Source organism: Heterocephalus glaber, unplaced genomic scaffold (assembly GCF_053883595.1).
Source record: "Heterocephalus glaber isolate CG9 unplaced genomic scaffold, H.glaber_assembly_v1.0 deba00001509, whole genome shotgun sequence".
NCBI classification, from domain to species: Eukaryota; Metazoa; Chordata; class Mammalia; order Rodentia; family Bathyergidae; genus Heterocephalus; species Heterocephalus glaber.
Genome location: NW_028258325.1, coordinates 4,394,951 through 4,415,271, shown reverse-complemented (window position 1 = coordinate 4,415,271; position 20,321 = coordinate 4,394,951). Strand labels below are relative to the sequence as shown.

At 49.5% G+C, this 20,321-nt stretch overlaps 1 protein-coding gene across 16 annotated transcripts in view; it reads left to right on the top strand.

The window, feature by feature from the left end:
• The window catches only part of Stk32b (serine/threonine kinase 32B), a 332,979-nt gene that overhangs the window by 290,311 nt on the left and 22,347 nt on the right, over window positions 1-20,321 (top strand). For 7 of the 16 annotated variants that reach the window (XM_087187319.1, XM_087187325.1, XM_087187322.1 and 4 more), the window contains one exon: window positions 9,263-10,330. The exons of 1 other annotated variant lie outside the window; for it this stretch is intronic. In XM_087187319.1, coding sequence (XP_087043445.1) covers window positions 9,263-9,440 — 178 coding nt within the window. In that variant the 3' untranslated portion in view covers window positions 9,441-10,330. 8 more of the 16 variants (XM_013073058.3, XM_004847305.4, XM_087187331.1 and 5 more) reach the window with 5 other exon arrangements.

The window sequence follows — 20,321 nt, the reverse complement described above, 5'->3', positions numbered from 1 at the left end:
GCTTCCCAGCTGCCATGAGCCAAGCAGCTTTGCTCCACCTTGCCCTTCTGCCACGATGTTTCTGCCTTGAAGCCAGCTGACCATGGACTGCATCTTCTGAAATCACAAACTAAATTAAACCTCTCCTCCTTCATGTTGTGGGTGTCAGGTATTTTGTTTTAAGCCACTCAGTTTGTGGAAATTTACTCAGGACTCCAAGGAAACCAAGACAAACTGACTGATACACTTCTGTGCTACGCCATGCTGCTGCCATTAAACTCTTCATTTCCCCCAAATTTCAACCTCAAATTTGAACATGCCTATTATTATCAGAAAAGTTATTTTACAAATAGTGAATGTAAGATAAATAAAAATCACAGTAATTTAGAAAGCACGGACACGAATTAGAGAGTTCATACACACATTCAGTTTTAATAGAGATTATCATTAGCAGCTGTACAGACCTTTCTCATTTCCTGCGACTCAGTTGTTAAATGAACTGGTCGCTAAATGAGGAATTGTGTATAGTATGAACATTACAATGTTCAGAACAAAGAAATGGTCAAAGGAAACTCCAACTTGATGACTTTGCTTTTTCTTGCATAACTCTTACATGCAGTACTGTAATGTATAACAGAACATAAAACTATAGCACTGTACAGTACAACCAGCAACAATTACAGTATTGTATAAACAAGGTGTGCTGGACCAAGAAAAGATGTTGAGGTTCTATACATAAGATGTACAGAAGTGTACCCCAGAAAGACCAATTTTAAGTCTGAGTGGCAGGTTGTACGTCTGACCAGCATCCCCCTGACATAGGTCTGAACAGTTGTTAACCAGGTAGGTTGTTAAGCAAGGAATCCCCACGACGTGCCTTGTTCTCACTGGCTGACCTTTGGGCCGTTCTGCAGGGTCCTCACACCTCACTAGAAGATGGCACTGTGGACAAGGTTGCACCATCACCCATTTTATAGGACAGTTGAATATCGTTCCCCAGCTGGTGGAGCTGAAGCGAAACCCAGGACTCTGGATCACAGGGCCTTCCCTGTGCTCCCTAGGACATGCTGTGAGCATTACTGTGACTGGCTAATCCCAGTAACAAGACAGGACCGTCAGTGGGAGAGAGAGTTCATCCAGAGTCCCAAAGAGGTACACCTCTTGTTTACTGGCAAATATTTACAGACCTCTTCCCCACTATTAAGCATTTGGGAGAAGAGATACTAGAATGTGGACCTGCATACATCCTGTGTGAAGGAATCTATTCTCTAAGTGCCAAAGCACCACACAGACTAGAAATAATAGATATCCATTTAAACAGTGTGTGTCAAGCCAGAGACTCTGATAGCTCCTTGCTTTAACTTCCTGAGCTTGGCCAAAAAGACCTGGTCAGAGGGTTCCACCAGCAATCAGATCTGCATCCAGGTCTGGTTCTGACAGTTGGCTGTGTGGCCTTGGACAAGTGGCTCAACATCACTGAACCTGAGGCTTCGTGCACTAAAGGGTTTGGCTAAGCACAAATACAGTCCTTCTGCCTCCTCCCAGGGTTGTTGTGAGTAACCAATGAGACACTGAAGGGTATAGCTTGTTCAGTGAAGCCTGCTGGAAAATATGAGGAAGTGGTCTTGCAGTTGTGTTAAGTATGAAAATGGGCTGTTGGCAAAAGCGCTTTGTACACTGCACAGCTTGTGTTAAGATGAAGATGTACCCTGAGCCCACTGCTCAGCTTAGAAAAACTGTCACTCTCGGAGGTCAGGGCTGGATACCAGCATGAGTGTGGACTCTGTGCAACTGCAATGGCTTCGAGGGAGAGAAACAAACACCAAACCGTTTAGGTGAAATGGGAACTGACTGGAAGAGTCACGCAGTTGCAGGGAGAGATGGGGTGTGATGGGGTGCCAAGGTAGACTAGGCAGGGAGCTAAAGCAAAGGCAAAGGAAGCTTTCTGATCTCAGACTCAAGGATCCTGGGGGATGGCTCTGCTTGTCCTCACTTGGGTCAGGTGCTGTTCCCTGGCCCCTGGGAGCAGAGTCTGAGCAGTGTTTTGGGCCCAGTGCCCACCCGTAGGCCAACAGATGTGAGGAGAGGAGAGGTCTATAAAAGGCGCCAGCTCCTGTTTGCCCCCACTGTCCAAATGACAAAACAGTGGCAGCACACGCTCCCTGGAGAGCAGAAGTGATGGGGGACGGCTTCAGAGTCAGAGGAGGAGAGAAGACAGAGCAACCGGACCTGGGGCAGATTAGGAAAGAGCCGCTGGGTGCTGTCTTCCCTGGGCTCCTCGGGCTCCTGTCCTCCACCTCGGGACAGGAAGGACACAGTAACTGCAAGTGGATTGTCCGAGTTATCTTCCTTGTTGCTGAGACAAAATACCCAGACTCACAACTGAAGGAGGGAGAGATTTATCTTGGCTCACATTTCAGTCCGTGGTCATCTGGCTCCAAGGCCCGGTGGCATGGCAGAGGGGCCTGGCAGAGGACAGCAGCTCACAGCATAGCACAGGAGGCCGAGAGAGCACAAAGGAGGAACTGGAGGAAGCTAAACCCTCCCGTCCACTCCCACAGTGGCCCACTTCTGACCAGACCCTACCCCAACAGCAGTCAGCTATAAGCCTCAATAACCCAATCACCGGCCAGAAGCCGAGCCCATGAGCGCATGAGGCTCTCCAGGGACATCTAGATAACAACCATAAAATGAATGGGGCTGGGGTGGGGACTCACAGAGGGGCCAGCTGCCCAGGCATCGAAGGAGTGGCCCCAGCAGGGATCACTACTCAGGCCCTTGACCATCATGGTCCTCTCTCCTACCTGGATCCCAGGAGTTTCTGACGGAAACACCTTGGCCCTGAACTCTCCACCCCTCTCCAGGTTCTTTTTCTGGCCTGATGACCAGGTACAAACCCCCATCCTCAGCAGCTTCCAACAACAAAGTTTGTTTCTCATTCACCCTGTATGTCCATGGCAGCTGGGGAGCTGCTCCTACATCCTCTTCCTCTTCCTCCAGGTGATCTGTGGTGCATGGGGATGACGTGACAGAGGAAGGAACTCTGGAAAGCCCCACCTTGCCAAATCAATATTCCAGCCTGATAGGAGCATTTGGCACTTCTTCTTCTTGAGGGCGGGGGAGACGGGATTGAACACAAGGCCTTCACACTGAGCTACATCTCAGCCTTTTTTTTTTTTTTTTTTTAGCAAGTCTTGCTAAGTTATTAAGTTGTTTAGGCTGGACTTGAACATTCAGTCCTCTTGCCTCCGCCTGCCAGAGTACTGAGATTACAGGTGTGCACCCCATGCCCCCAAGCACATGGCACTTCTACTCTCTGGCCAAGACCAGTCACATGGCCCCATCTGATCCCAGGGGAGCCAGAAAGTGCCATCTGCTATGTGGCAAACTTCTGGTGAGCAGTTAGTGACTAACCATCCGTCAGCTGTTAAATGAGAAGGGGTTGAATGGAAGACACCCAAGCAATCTCAGTCCCCCAGTATTCGGAATCCTGACTCTGGCACCCCTTCAGTTCCACCAGAGTTGACTTCTTTTGCAGAGGGGAAGACCTGGGAGAGGAGAAGGCGGAGGGCTCCCATGCCACTCCACAGTTTTGCTGACTCCCTCAAGCTTCCTCAAACATGTTTTGCTTCAGGCAATAGTGGATAAAGCAAACTTTTAACACTCCTGGCCAAAAGCTGTTATTGAATTTGTGAGATAAGAATTTCATCCCAGACAATCTCCCCAATAAGCGATGAGATTTCAAAGAGGAACAGCTGGTTACACTGAGTTTTCATTTAAGGAAGAGAAGTCTCGGGGGCTTGGATAACGAGGTTGTATCAATCAAATTCCTAGAGGAAACACTAGGGAGAGTTTATTTACAATGGACCATTTACATCTCAGTGAGTATGGGGTCACCACAGAGGCTAGCACAATAACCTGGGCTTTCGTGTGATCACCTAAGAGGCCGGACAGGGAGAGATAGAGACTCTAGGTGGTAGCATCCATGTAGGGCCCTCTTGACTGGAGCAGTGACTGTCCAGTGTTCCCAGAAGCTCAAGGCTATGCCTGGGCCCGACCCCCCTTGCTCTTCTGGGTCTCTGCTCCTCACTGCCCAGAAGCTCCTTCCACTTGGAAGCCCACGGGCACGCGCCCCTTGAGGGTGGCCCCAAAGCCTGAGAACAGCAGACGGAAGGCCAGTGGGGCACTGGCCACCAGAAGGCCACTCAGGCTGCAGATCTCTCAGTGTGAATTCAGTGTGAAGGAATCGTGTTTCTGGATTTGAGCTGATATGAGGCGCAGTGCACTGGCTCTGGAGTGGGGAGCTGAGGTGGGGGAGACTGGCAGGCCTCTGCGGGGGATGCTGGAGGGGCACAGAGGAATGCACCCACAGGGCTCATGGTGTTTTGCTTTCTTCCCTTCGACGTCCACCCTCCACCCTCCACCAGAAAATCATGGTTCAGTTTGGCGGCCACCCTTGCAAAACTTCCCGGTAATTTCAACTCTGTTCTTTGTTTCTCTGTAACTATAGAGAGGAGGACAGGTTGAGTCTCCCTCATCCAGAATGCTTGGGACCACAAGGGCAAATTGTTTTGGATTCAGACTATCTGCATATTCATAACGAAATATCTTGGAGATGAGACTCAAGTCTAAACACAATGTTCATGTGTGTTTTATATACACCTTATACACACAGCCAGCAGGTAATGTCATACAATATTTTTATAATTTTGCGCATGAAACAAAGTTCCACAGGGTAAAAATTTCACTTGTGAACTCTTGTTGGCACTCAGAAATTGTGGGTTCTAGAACTCTATCACTTAGGGCTGGCTCACTAGAGGAGCAGATTTGACTGGGTTTACTCCGTGGGTTCACCACGGCCGCCCGCAGAATCGGGTGGAGGAGTGCAAAGGACATCTGTGCACTGGAGAGCGGGGGTCAAAAGTCGAAGGCCTGGAGCTCACTGCGGAGTCCCATGCGAGTCTGTGTCGGAAAGCCAAAGAGTCTGCATTGAAAGGCTGAAGGGCCTGCACTGGAAAGGAACTGGAGACAAACCTCCAAAGATGGTGGCACGACCTGAGCTCCTTCAAAGAAGCAAAGGAAAGATGGCCTTCTTCCTTCCCCTTTTATTCTATCCAGGCCGCAACCCTATTGGTCAGTGCCAGCCATATCCGGGGCGGGTCTTCCCTCCTCAATGTGCAGTTTATGTGTCAATCATCCAGACACACCCAGAACTGTGCTCCGTTAATCTGCTAGGCGTTTCTTAGTCCATTCAATTTGATGCCCCAATTAATTGTCACAGGAACATTTGGCTTTCACATTTTCCCTTGAGGGATGCTCAACCTGGGTGCGTAACAACTAAGAGCACAGACTCAGGAACAAAGCTGTCTAGGGTTGAGTCCTGATCCTTGTTAGCTTCCTGACCTCAGATCTCACACCACTACCTCAGTTTCCTCATTTTTAAGATGCAGTATTAATATCAACTGACGAAGACTGCTGTAAGGGATAAACGACTTAACACATGCTAAGCATTTAGCTCCTGTGACAGCACCACACGTGTTTGCCAGTGATATTAATTATGCATAAAATCATCAGTCCAGAGTAGGGACACTTAATTAAGTGCTGTGTCAAATATTATCTTGTCTTCATTTTTCTAAGCAACACACGTACACACACAGAAAATAATTAACAACTGCTTTTTGGGCCACGAGAGCTAACATTCTTCACACACGAACTCATTCAAACACAAACTGACACCCACAGGGGCTCCCGCTCTCCAGTTCTGCAGCTGGCAATCCAGTTTCGTCCCACGAAGACACCCCATCCTCCCTTTCATTACAGCCAGCCTCCTTTCCCCTGGGAATGTGACCCAGAGCTGCCAGCCTGGGCACACATGAAGGGTGAAACCAGGCTGAGCCATTCATCCATTCATTCACCCGCCCATTGCCCCAGCACCTTGACTGTGCCCTTGCCTCTGGCTGGTCACCATGCTGGAACCCATGGGGCCACAGATGGCCCAGTGTGGCCCTTTCCAGTGGGCAGAGGAGAGACCCATACAGACAGCAGACCGGGTCACAGTGAGTCCCTCCTGCTCAGACTGTTACCCTGTTGCCCACACTGTGCGTGTTCAGTCCAGTACCCCACAAATTCCTCCGGTCTTCTACCCTGGTCTTTTGCAGGACAAAGCCTGCAAAACCAGCTGTGTCCCCCATCCACCGACCCACCCAGTGTCAAGAGATAGGCACTGGAGTGACAGCAGGAAGTTACACCTTGCTGATCTGCAGTTTTGCCATCTGTAAAATGGGAGCACATCCACATGGCAGGCATCACAGTGAACCAGCTGCCCCGCACAAGGATCCCTATGGGGCAGGCAGATGACCCACATGTGCTCCTCTTCCTCTTTCAGGAAGTGTTGTTGCCCCATGTCACGTATGAAGGAAGAAGGCTGAAAGAAGCAGAGCTGAGTTCCTCCAGGGCATAGCCAGTAAATGGCAGAGCTGGGACTCTGATCCAAGTCCTCAGGCCTCCAGAGCCACACCATGTACCACTCTAGAATGTCATGGGCTCAGGAAGTGACACGGATAGGTGGATAGGTGCGTACGCACCAGGAAACAGTGTGAGTTTTCAGTCCACACTGGACTCTCACACAGAGATTGGGCCTCATCCACATCTTGCAGTCAGCTGCAGGCTGGCCTGGACACTAATACGACCCCAGCGGAGTGTGGGCAACAGCTGGATGTGAAATTAGTTTGTTTGCTAGCCTTTTCCTTCTACCCCTCGGTAGTCCTTTGACTTTGAAAACTCCTCCCAGCCCAACTGCTGTGGGTCTCAGTCTGTGTCCTCTCCCTGTTGACTGTAGGTCCCTGTCACAGAGTGCTTCCTTCTGGCACCTCCAGGTTGAGTTCAAACAGTTCAGACCACTCCCATCCATCCCTCAGAATTCTGGTCACAAAGCCGACATTGATTTGATCAGTTGGTTGGGAAATGAACTATGCCTGCCTCTGCAGAGAGAACTAGCTGATTTGCATCAGTAGGAGTGAGCTGCACCTGCTGGTGTATGTATGTGCATCCTTTTTCACCTCCTCAAGGGCTTCAAGACACTGGGGCTGGGGGCTGGTGCGGTAGTGAGCTCTCAGGGCTGGCCGTCTTTCTTGGTCCCACTGGACCATGTGAGCCTAATTCCTTTGGAGCATGGAAAAATCATTCTACACTCTCTTCTTTCCTGGTATGGAATGAACAGCACAAGATATAGCAAAAAGAGCAGAGGTCTTGGAGACAGGCAGCCCTGAGTTTGAATCCAGCTTCCGAAAGTCAAAGGGCTAGTGAGTGGCATGCCCCAGCCCTACTGTGATGCATACTTCCCTCTAGCAGAGATGTCTTCGTGGTCAGTGTTCCCTGTGCTGTCTGTCCTGTCCCCTGGCCACTTCACCTGGGAGGCTGGTGTGCAGACAGGATGAGTGGAAAGAGGGGGATCTTGGGGGCGGGCAGGGATCAATGGAGGGAGGGATAGGAAATGAGTGGGTGCGTGGATGGGTGAGTGATGGATGAGTGGATGTCATGATGGATGGGTGGATGATGAATGGATGGGTGGAGATGGCTAGATGGGTAAATAGATGGATGAGTGGTACGTGGGAGATAAATGGGCTGGGGAGGAAATAGGTAGTGGATGAGGAGTGGGCAGGCAGGTAGGAAGATGGGGTAGACAAGTGTGGCTGGGAAAGATGGATGGACGTATGGAAATGGATGGATAGACGGACGGTGGGGCATACAAGTGTAAAGATGGGTAAGTAAATGACAGACTTGGGAATAAGAAGATAAAAATGAATGCATGGGAGATGTATTTGTGCATGGCTGCATGAAGTATGATTGAAAAATACAGTGAATGTTTAAATAAAATTATTATAGTAAAAGATATGTGGCCATGAATCCTCCTCAAATTCCTCCCCTTGCTTAAAAACACACTAATCCCATCATTCTTGCCACTTTCTGAAGCAGTTCTGGCAGTCCTCTTTCATGAGTGTCTTTAGTTGTGCTGTCATGGTTGCCTCAGTGTCCTGAATTGATGCAAAACATTTACCTCTCACCATCATTTTGACTTTGAGAAAGACCCAGAAGTCTTATGGTGCTAGATCTGATGAATAAAGTGGATGAGGACACTTGGTCATGCTTTCCGTTGACTAATACATGGCAGCAGCAGTGCCATTCACAGAGTTTTGATCATACCCCACAGACACTCAGGAAGGAAGACTTCCAGAACTGCTTCAGACAGCAGCAAGAACAATGGGATGAGTATGTTTGAAGTGAAGGAGAGGATTTTGGGGGGGGGGTTCGTAGCCATGTGTCTTTTAGTGTGATACATTTTTAAAAATTTAAACATTCACTATGTATTCCGATCGCCCTGTGTGTGATGAATAGATGGTACATAGCTGGGTGGGAGGTGAGGAGTGTGCGTGTAGTGGGGAAACGGGCTTTTGAGGCTCCCCAAGTCAGATTGGCCCCCAGCTTTGTAGGCCTGTGGGTGGATGGTGGATACCCACAGGAGGGCACTTCCTTCTTGCCTTCTCCTTGCTCAGACACTGCATCCGGTGGTGAGTTGCAAGGAACATAACCCACACCTCCTTCACCCCTGCATGAGGCCTCCACGCTCACAGTGATAGTGCTCAGAAGAATGCTTCCGAGCCAGGCAGGCTTGAGACAGCTGGCGCTGCTTCTTCAAGTAGCTCTGGCCCAAAGAATAAGCCAGGTGGCAGAAGAGGTCAGCTCCAGAGAGGGCCGGGTCATTACTGAAGTGTTTTTGTGCTTTCCCACCCTTCCCCATTCAGGCCCTTTCATGTCAAACTTCTCCCGCTCTCCCCTACCTACCCACACTGCACACCCAACAGTGGGCGCCTATCCTGTGCTTGCAGCCTAGCTCAGGGCCGCCTCTCACAGGAACTCTTCCCAGATCCACACAGGATTCAGCTCCCCACCATCCAAACCCCTTCGGCACACACGAGACTTTAGGGGGACGTTTTAGATCTAAACCTGTAAGATAAGGTCAATCCCACTGAGGCCTGTCTTTCAGAACACAGTCGAACCAGCAGTAACTATGATTCCTTCCATCCCTGGACTTGGTATTCTACATATATCCTCTTTGATCCCCCAGCCTCCTGCAAAGTGAGCGGTAGAATCTCCACTTTTTAATAAGAAAGCTGAGGCAGAAAAGCTGAGCAGCTTGACTCGTGTAACCCAGGCGGCCAATGTTGGGAGCCAGGGATTGGCCGGAATTCTTCCCTGCTCTGAAGCTCCTCCCTGCCCCCTTTAGATCTCTCAGTTCCTTCTCCTGCCTGCACCATGCACATCCAGTGACAGCTGTGGTACAGGGAATGAATCTGAACTCTTCCAACAGGCAGAAGGTGACCAGATGTCTGGCTGGTAGGAAATGCAGTGTTCAGAATTACACTCCCTCAGCCCTGTTTGCAGTGGGCATTTTGTCAGTCTGAGCATCTGACCATTGAGATATTTGGGGGTGGGATTCTCTGATCAGTGCCCTCTGCCCTTTGGACAGTGAGCCCTGTGAGGACAAACAGGCTACCCTGAGGTGGCCAGGCTACCCTGCTCCCAGGCTGGTGGCCGGGACATCAGTGAACACTCAGTAAGGACATATGGAGTGAATGATGCACGGTGCTCATCAGCTGTCTACAAACCATGAGCTTGGGAAAATTGCATGCCTGACCTCCCATAAATTTCACCAGGACTCGTGAGATGGGAACAACCATCTTCATTTCACAGATGGAGAAACTGAGGCTCTGGGTATTAATTCACCAAGTGCACCAGAGCCCAGTACCCCAAACCCCACGGTTGTTGTGCATCCGAGGCAAGAGAAGGCACTAGCTAAAGACTTCTGTTACAGTTTGGACCTAAAATGTCCCCCACAAGACTCACATGTTCAGAGGCAAGGCTTTTGGAAGGTTATTGGGTCATGACAGCACCAAACTCATTGGTGGATTTGCCCATTAATGGACACACCATTGGGAGGTGATGGAAACTTTGGAGGTGGGGCCTAATTGGAGGGAGTGGGTCATGAGGGTGCGAACTTGGGGCTATGTCTTGTCCCCAGCCCCTTCCTTGCAGGCTCCTCTTCACAAGGTCTGCCATAGGGTGAACAGCTTTCCTTTCACCATGATATAGTACCTCAGCACAGGTCCAGGAACAGTGGAGCCAGCCAACCATGGACTGAAGCCTCTGAAACCATGAGCCAAATTTCTACTCTCAGGTATTTTGTCACAGGAACAGAAAGCAGACTGATGTAGCTTCTGATGCTCTGCTATCCAAGTGTGTCTCTGAGCATGTGACCATGCTTCAGCTCTGCAGCACTAAGTGCCACTGACGCACATCTGTCCTGTACTTGTTCACAGGCTCAGGAGGCAGCAGGGACACGGCGACCCTGAAGGCCGAGCCGGGAGCCAGGCCCAGAGCAAGCTCCAAGATGGCTGCAACAACAACATCCTGGCCCACAACTGCCCCCAGGGCTGCAGCAGCTAAGCCTCCACCTGCAGCTGCCCAGGGGACAGCAGGCCTCTCTGCCCTGCCCATCCAGAGCCCCTCTCTGTGCTGTGATGGTCCCCATCTACCCCCAGAAACCTCAGATGCAGAAAGAGCCCCTGACTTGGAGCTGGGAAGCCTGTGTTTGGATCCCAGCTGATTTGCTCTGTGACCTCGGACAAGTCACAGCCTATCTGTGCCTCAGTTTTCTGCATCTGCCAAGAAAGTTAAACAGCTCTCTTTTCCACCTCCAGGTACAAGGTTATTGTGAGAATCCAGTTGGATAGGAGATATGCAAACTTTGGGGCATTTATAAAATTGTTTGTACCTGCAAAATAGAATCCTAGTATTTGAAGCACATTCCCACCCTTGCTTCGCAGTTTGGCCCTCGCTTGCTGGATGGCACTTTGGAAATCTACAGCCCCAGGGGAACCCTAACTATTGCACATGTCTGCCCTCTGATGAGACACTGCTCCCAAATCCTGGAGCAGCCCTGGGGTGGCTTCACTGGCATTCTCTGCTGGCCACAGACTCTGACATTGCAGGAAGTGCAGCATGCAGATCGGCTGGGCCTGAGGGCTCTGTGCCCCAGCTGTGCTCTTCCCTGGGTCCCCAAGAGTGCTCCACCTGAATGTCAGCAGCCTTCCAACCCTGTGCCCTGGGGTTGGGGTGCCACACAGGTGCCCTTTCAGATGAGAATCGCCTCACTGGTCAGTGGTTACTCCCACACTGTCCTCCACGCTGCAGCAGAATGCCCTTCCCAGAATGCCGGTCATGGAGACAGCCTGAAAGAGAATCAAAGGACCTGACGGGCGTGGATGGGAACAGCTTCCTGTCAGTAACTTAGGGGGTATGGGTGTTTGGAAAGTCTGTTCCGGAAGGAAAGTGGCTTTACCCAAAGGCCAGCTGCTTTACACTGAGGTCAGGAACAACTTGCCCTTGAACTGGGAGGCACTGAGGCTTAAAAAGTAAAGTGGGCTTTGCAGTCAGACTCATGTGCAGAATCCAGTCCTGCTGCTGACCTGTTGGAAGACCTTAGGCAAGTCACATGATCACACAAATGTCACATGATCACACTAATGCACATGACCACGCAAGAGTCAGGGAACTCATTTTAAAATTGGGATAAAAATGGGGCTGGGCCTGGTGGCACACAACTGTAATCCCAGCACTTGGGGGGCTGGGGTAGGAGGACTGTGAGTTCAGGACAGCCTGGGCCAGTTGAAAAGACTATCACACAAAAAAGAAAAAAAAAAGGAAAATCAATAAAATAAAATGGGATTTCATAAGATTCTGTATGTAGCACATTCAAAGAGCAAATGACTACTTGATTTGCAGCCATTTTTCAAGATCTTCACTGTCTTCATCTTCGTCACTGTTTGGAGACTGTTTCACAGACCCGGCACGGCAGTTTCCTGTGTAGACAAACTGCACTCCTATTTCCAACTCTTTTTATCTTTCCTCCTGCAGGCACCGATGTCTGCACATCCCTGCTGCAAACGTTCAACTGTGATTTTACTTTTCATCCAGTTTCCACTTTCTACTTTTTAACATGACAGATCAATCCTTGAGGCTGTCTGTCCTCTCTTAGATTTAAGAGACATTTTAATGTATGATGCGGTTTTAAAAAGTAGTCATTGTTTCCCCTTCGCACTGAGGCTGTTTCTGGGTTGTGTTGAGCACATCCGTCTGTGTCAGCGCCCTTTTTGGTCTCCTGTCCCCACGGGCACTGTCCTGCCCCCTCTGCCAAATAGTGCGGCTGCTCCGCTCTTCACTGTGACCTGGAAGTGTTCAGATTTCATCCTGGGCTGAGCTGGTGAGTGGGGGCAGGAGCCTGACGCAGCCCTGGAGACTCCAGGTTTCCCAGCTCTGTCCATGTGCCATTCTTCGTTCAGAATAAACTATTTCTCAGACATTCCTTCCTACAGCTTTGTTCTTGTTTGGGTTTTTTGTTTGGGGGTTTTTTGGTACCAGGGATCGAACTCGGGACCTTGCACTTTCGAGGCAGGTGGTGGGACCACTGAGCTAAACCCCCTGTCCTCTGCAGCTTTGTTCTTAATTAAGGCTGGGTGGGATGTGGGGGCCCGAGACCCTGCACCTGTGACACCAGTTGTGCTGATCGGCCTGGGCCAGGGATGGCACTGAGCCGAGTACAGACCTAGGCTCTAGCACTCCTGCTCCCAGCCAAGCAGACCACACCTGTTGTTTCCCCCACGGCCTGTGGCTGCTTTCTCACTGCAACTGCAGTGTTACACAGCTGCACCAGAGACCCTGTGGGCCATGATGCTGAAAATATTTCCCCTCTGCCCCTTTAGGGAAGGAGCTTGTGGACCCTCAGTCTAGAAGATACTCGTGTGTTCCTGGGGGCAGGTGGCAAGTGTACAGTCGCCGTCTCACCTGCAGAAACCTTTCACTATCTGGCTGGTGGGGTTTCCAGGTGCAGGGAAACTCATGGTCCATTCTGCCTGGCTGGCTGACTGCTAGGCTCTTCCCAAATTGTGGGGCCCTTGCCAACCACCCTTGGCTGGTGGGTGCTATGGAAAGTCAACCTCTCCCTGTCTCTTCTTCCCTGTTTCCACAAGTCTTCCTAGCCAGGCCCTGTCGAGTGATTCTTCTCTGTACAGTTTTATTCCCACGGTCCTTGTCACAGCTCTGTGCTGGCCACTTGCAGTCCCCTCCCTCCTGCAGGCTGTGGGCTCCATCAGAGGGGCTGGCTCAGGTGGCCCAACACAGCGGCTGAAAGGCAGGTTCTCAGTGAACGTGGAAGTTGCAGACACTCCCACCTCGCCCCCTCCCAGGGCCACACTTAGCAAACACCTGTCAATTTGACACTTCAGTCCACCCAGCAAGAAGCTGCTCCATCCAGGGCAATTGCAGACATTCAGATGACTGATTTCCTCTCGGGGTCTCTGGACTGTATGTTTATTCTCCACCCCCACCTCACCCTCACCTCTAATTCTTTCCACTCTGCAGGGAAAGGGGAGAGTTAAGCATAAGTGCTTTGAAATGAAGCTGTCATCTTTGCTTGTCCTAATGCTAGAACTCTTTTTGTACAAACTTCTGTGGTCAATTCAACAGCATTTGCTAATAGGAATTCGTTCCACACATTGCTATGGTATGAGTGTGTGTATTCCTCCAAAATTCACATCTGAGATCCCACCCCTCGCCAAGGTGATAGTGTCGGGAAGTAGGACCTTTAGGAGGGGATTAGGTCAAGAGGTTAGACTTCAGAAGTGGGATTGGGGCCCCTGTAAAAGAGGCTGAAGAGAGCTCAATTCCAGCTCTCTCCATGTGAAGACGCAGGGAGAAGGCACCACGTATGAACCAGGAAGTGAATCACCCGAGGATCTTGGACTTCATCTCTAGAACTGTGAGAAATAAATTTCTGCTGTTCATAACCCACCCAGTCTGGCATTTTGTTACAGCACCCTGAACAGACTAAGACACCTGTCGTGTCTTTGGCCAACTCTTGCCAATTAAGTTTAAGATTGGGTACATCTCTATTAAAGTTCTAGTTAAGGTAAAAAAAAAAAAAAACAAAAAAAAAAACCTGGATCCATTCTTAGCATCCCCTTCCCCATCTTCCTCAAACCCCATCCCTCACCACTACCATTCTGGGATCTCAAGGAAGCTCACTATGGCCATTAATCACGCCACATCAACTTGAGTGGATTAGGAAATGCCTAGAGGATTAGTGGAGCGCAGTTCTGGGTGTGTCTGTGGATGATTGACATGTACACCAGCAAATTGAGGAGGGGAGACCCACCTCAGATGTGGGTGGTCCTAACCAATAGGCTTGTAGTTTGGATGGAATTAAAAGGGGAAGAAAAGGAAGTGTGCCCGTTTCTAAGAGTTCCAGATTTCCTGACTAGGTCTGCCCTTTACTGTCATTGCCTTTGGATGTCCATCCAGACGTCTCCACCTCAGACATCAGTCTCCAGGTCTGCAGTTTCTTCAGCCTCCCAACAGAGATTATCAGCAGTGCCCCTCCAGAGAGCCTCAAGGCCTTTGGCCTTGGACTTGTGCAGCATCCTTGATCCCTCTTGTCCTGCAGCTTCCATCTTGGCTGAGCAGCTGCTGGCTTCTCCCACATCTGATCCCACAGATGGCCATTGTGGTTGCTTCTACCTGTGATCCTTTAAGCCTGCCCAATAAATCCTCTCCCATGATTACACATAAATGTAGGTAGCAGAATTATGGAGGGCCAAGAAGCTTGTGCTACTATAGCCTGCTAACACTGGGCATAGGTGTCTGCTACGGGTAAGCATTGATCTCAGATGATCCTGGCAGAGGAAAATGGGCAAACATCCTTTTTATATTCATTGCTAAGCTGTGAGAGAGCTCTGCTGTATCATAAAGATCAAAATCCAAGAGGCCCAGTCACTTGCCTTCTTTGATTTAGTCACTCACCTTCTAGATAATTTCCTCCCCGAGATTTCCCCACACTCACCACTCTAAGGTCACAAGAACATAAAGGTGCAGAGTCCACTCCACTTTGTACCTCTGGGAGAACCGGGGGACTCTGGGTGCTGCTGATGTGTTGACTCTGGCCACCCCACCACACCTTGGCAGTGTGGGCCCTGGATTGGGGGTGCTGTCAGGGACTCCTGATGAGATGTGCTGGAAAGGATGGCTCATCCCTGCAGTCTACTGCCCAAGCATCCACATCCTTCATCTAGTTGTCATAAGACATCAGAAAAACCTCAGTTGAGGAACATTCTACAAAATACCTGACTGTGTTAGTTACTTTTCTCTCATTGCTGAGACAAAATACCCAACACCCCAAATTAAAGGAGGAGAGGTTTACTTGGTTTACAGTTTGTAGAGGTTTCAGTCCATAATTGACTGGCTCTAAGGCAGGGTGGCAGAGGGGAACAGTTCACAGCAGAGGAAGGCAGCAAAAGCAATAAGAGATTTAACAGTGTCATTCTGCTCCTTTTATCCAATCCAGACTACTGGGATTAGGGCAGTGCCAAACCAATCACTCAGGGGTAGTGGTTTAGTAATCACAACTCTTAATCCCAGCATCACACTCTCCAGATTCAGCCCCACCTTACGACTGCATGAGGCTTTGGGGGACATCTAGGCACAAGCCATGACACTGACCATCATTCACCTAAGCATCAAGGCCACGCAAGAGATGCAAAAACTAAGTCTCACAAGAGACTGAGGAAATGTGATAACTAAACGAAATGAGGTGTCCCGGACTGGATCTTAGACCAGAGAATGGGCAGTAGCTGAACACTACTGAAGTCCACATCACCTGTCCATATTAGCCAATAAGAACGCACCAATGCTGATTTCTTGGCTTTGACAAACACGCCACAGTTATGCAGGACATTTCCACTAGGGAGGAGTGAGTGAAGGGCCTTTAGGAACTTTGTAACGCAATCTTTGAAGTCTTTTGATAAATTAAACTGATTTCATAAATCAGAGGGTTTTGAAAACTGTCTAAAAAGAACCAGGCTTCAGCCCACCCAGCCTTGCTCTTTCTATTCTCCCCTGACTGTAGCTTCATTTGTCCAAGATCAAAACTTTCACTCTCTGAGGAAGCTGATAGAAACATGTAGGAAGGGCAAACGTTCAGCTATAGGTATCAGCAGAGCTTCTATCTGGGCAGTGGCAGTGCTCTGTACAGGTGGATGTCAAGTCTGCTCTCTGACAGGTGCCATCCCCAGGTGCAAAAGTCACAGCCCCCCCAGCCCCATGGGGGACACCAAGATCCCAACACACACAGAACCAGGGCTGAAACCCTTGGAGCCTCCTCTGCTCACCAGTTTGCTCCTTTGTTGATAAACCTAAAGGACAGGGGAAGGTGACCAGACACTGAGGGAAACTGATAGCACAGAGAAGACCAGAATGACGCTCTGGACCACACGAAGCAGCCCTTTCCAAAGGAAACAGCCAATTCTGGGAAGAGAACTTTGAAAGACTGAATTCATATTCTCACACAGATGGAAGAGGCTATTGCAGCCATAAAACAACAGAGCAAGCTACTCTGAAAAAAAAAAAAGAGGAAAGAATGGTAAGAAGTTCCTAGAAATTAAAAATTATTGCCAAAATAAAAAACTTCATAAAGGGTCTGGAGGGATAAGTGGGGAAAGTCTCATAGGACTGCCAGAAAAGAGACCTTGAGCAAAATCTGGCTGGGAAGTTGAGACCTGGAAGATCCATATTCTTAGCGCAATGAGGCTCATCGAGTGCTTGCTATGGGCTAAGCACTGTGAGACTCAAGGGGGACCCTGGACACAGATGCACTCAGAATTCCCCTTTCCTACAGGAGGAAACTGAGGCACAGAGATGAGGGCTGATGTGAGAAGGTCACGCAGCTACTGAAGAAGAGAACTGGACCCCAGTCCCTGGCCTGGACCACAGCCCTCTGTGCTTTCTCCCGGCTGCTTCTGCAGAAGGCTAAGCAGACTCCTTGGCTCCTTGGAGAACCACATCCACGGAAACATAATGTTCCATAAACTTTCGTTGCTTGTAGTGTTTAGAATCAAATCACGGACAAAGCACAGATGTTTTCCTTCTATTTCTTAAGGAGGATGTGATTGCGATGCAGCTGGTAGAAATCCGGAGGTGGGGGCGGGAGCTGGAGAGAGGTGACAAAGCACCAGTCAACTCATTTCCCACAGGGGTCCACAGGGCCACTCTCAAGTGACAGACAAGAAGTAGAGCTTATTGTCACCCTCATTATGTCGCAGTGATCACAACTTGTGAGTGTTGTTAACTTGCATTTATAGAGTCAGTGGAGCAGATTAAATTTTGAAGGGGCTGGGGCTGATATAATTTAAGGAAGCACTGTTCCCCTGCTCTGCTCCCTGACTGCCACGAACTGAGTAGCCTTCCTCCACCATGCCCTTCCACCATGATGTTCCTGCCTGGGAGTCAGCTGACCATGGACTGAATCCCTTGAAACCATGAGCCAAATCAAACCTCTTCTTTAAGTTGTGGGTGTTGGGTAATACATCTCAGTGACAAAAAAGCTGACTAATACAGTCAGAGACCTGGAAAGCCAGCCCCTGGCCTCTGTCCAGCTCCACACAAAGTCAATGCACACTGCAGGGAAGCCTGAGCCAGGTAAGAGAGAGCTGACTAACATACCCTACATGCTTTGCTGTGGAGGGTTTCTCCCTGCCACCTCACAGGACTGCCCTGGGCACCAGAGCCTTCCCTGGAGAGCTGAAAGAGCTGGAACTCACCCCTAGCCCTTCCCACTCTCTGACCCCTGGCTTGGTACTGATCAACGTGCAAGTACAACTGCCCAGCACCTTCACCTGGGGCCACACAAACTGTCGTCTCTGCTCTGCACCCCTCTCAAGGTTAAGATGAGCCTGGGACATCACCGGAGATCATATATTCAGTAAGGCTCTTCTTCTCTCCCCCCACTCCCTACTGGTACTTTCTGGAAACCACTTTTTTTGTGCTCCCGGAGGAGAATAAACCCAGAGTCTTTGCACTGACCTATGTCACTGACTCTTTTTTATTTTTTTGAGGCAAGGTCTCTCTAATTCACTGGGCTCAAACTTGCAATCTTCCTGCCTCAGCCTCCCAAGCATTTCTTGAATAGATTCCTTACACTGAATTCTTTGATCTTGCTCTGCTTCTGGGAGACTGGCCTCCAGGAGGAATAGTGATTATGAATATAGCAGTCAACTAAATAATATAGCCTCAATTTCATGAAGCTAGTGAAGAAAATCAGCCACCATAATCAGACTCTGAGGGAGGGCTGAGTTGCCTATTCTCATAGACAAAGTTTGCTGGCCGAAGTTACGGGTTGCTTCAACCATCTCCTATGTAAGCTCTTGCTTTTCTGCTGCAGTTGAAATGTTTTGTGAGAGACCATGAGTTGACATTCTATTCCCACTGAGAAGTAGAAAGAAGGGGAAACTAAATCCAGCTATAGTGGTGTGATCATTAGCTGTGGTGTCACCGTGAACAAGAAACGCCCAGCTGATTGGTTTACAAGGTCTTGGGTATGTCTGGGTGATGGACTCACTGAAGAGGGACGACCCAGCCTGGGTGTGGGGGCACTGACCAGGAGACTTGTAGCCTGGGTGGAGTAAAAAGGGAAGGAAGAAGGAAGTCTCGCTTCTGCTTCTCCAGAGGAGCTCCAGTCTTCACCATCACCTTTGGACATCCATCTCTAGGCTTCCACCACAGACCCTTCAGGTTCCTGGTATGAACAGGACTCTGCAGGGAGCTCCAGGTCTTTGACTTTTTGACAGCTCTCCAGTGTGCAGACAGCCCTTTTCCACACCCGACTCTGCAGGCAGCCATGGTAACCTTTCCTACATCACATCTATATTAAATCTGCTTCTCTAGCAAGCCCTAAGTGATCCAGGTGCTTACAGACAGGCCCTTGGGAGATGATTATGTTCCAATAAGCACCCCTGATTCAATTCTAGTGGCTTCACAGGAAGAGAGAGAGAGAGAGACACACACACACACAAACATGCATGCACACACACATACATACGTACATGCTCAAACACACACATGCATACTCCCTGGCTCACCACTGGACAATGCCCTGCACCACCTCAGGACCCTGCCCGCAGAGGCCATCAATAGATGTATCTTCTCAACTTTCAACCTCCAAAATCATGAGCCAAAATAAATCTTATTTTCTGAAAACATTCCCAGTCCGGGCTTCTGTGTTATTAGCTGCAGAGGTGGACTGATGTACCTCTGGGCCATCCCCAGCATGAAGCTCCTTAGGGACATCACACGCAGAGCTTCTGGGCCCCACACTGAGTGACAGGTGAACACTCAGCCCAGGCCGCCCTTGGCTGCCAGTCCTCCCACAAACAAACATGCAGCTCATAGCCCCCAAAAGCAAGCACAGTGGGACAGAGGCCTAGTTCCCTTCACCCCCGACCATAGTCTCCTGGGATTCCACTTGGAAGAAGTAGCATTGCTTCCGATGTTTGTGTTTGTGAAGGTGTATTTTTGTTTTCTTTTTTATCTTCCCTGAGAAGACAGAACTGAATATTAGCAAACAGTGGAAGATGACAAGCTTGGGGGATGAGAGGCGAACTTTTCCCACCCTCCCAAGCATGGCTCCCAGCTCCCTGCTGCGAGAAAGCAGTGTGATGAAAGATGAAAAGAGAGGGAGCACAGCATGATCACATCCTCCCCAGGCAGCATACAATTGCATCTGATTGGACAAGATGCTTTCCAACCGGAGGAGCCAACCTGGGGTGCCGGTGTTTCTCAGCATCACCCCAGGGAGCCAGCACAACCACATAAGACTCACATACCTGACCCCACTCGGTAATGGAAGGAGGAAATGCAGCAGGTTAAAGGACTTGCTGAGGTTGCTCAGGTGATAAAAGAACCTGGATTAGAACATAGAGGCATTCAAGATCTTCTTACAGTTATTACATGAAGTACAGTTATTGCATGGATATCATTTCACCCACAATCTCTGCTCGCTCTACCTTCAAAGATCAGTCCCGGGAGGGTCCAAGGAAACAACATATTGCACTTCTAGATGGAGCCTGGGTAAAAGAAACCTCTGGAAGCACCACCCAGTATTGTCATGTTGCTGTTGATGGGCTGCTGCCTCTCCTACTTGGGTTGCTGTTGTTATTGGTGTGGTGCTGCTGCTGCTGTTATTACTGCAGCTGCTGTTGTTAGTGTTAATGCTGCTGTTATTGCTGCTGTTGTTGTTATTATTGCTAATGCTACTTTGTTATTGTTATTGCTGCTGGAGACGTCATCATTACTATGACTGCTGCTACACTGTTATTTCTGCACCAGGTTGTGGTCGTGTACTGATGCTGTTGCTGTTGCTGAGGTTGTTGTCAATACACTTATCCAGAGCCATTCTTCCA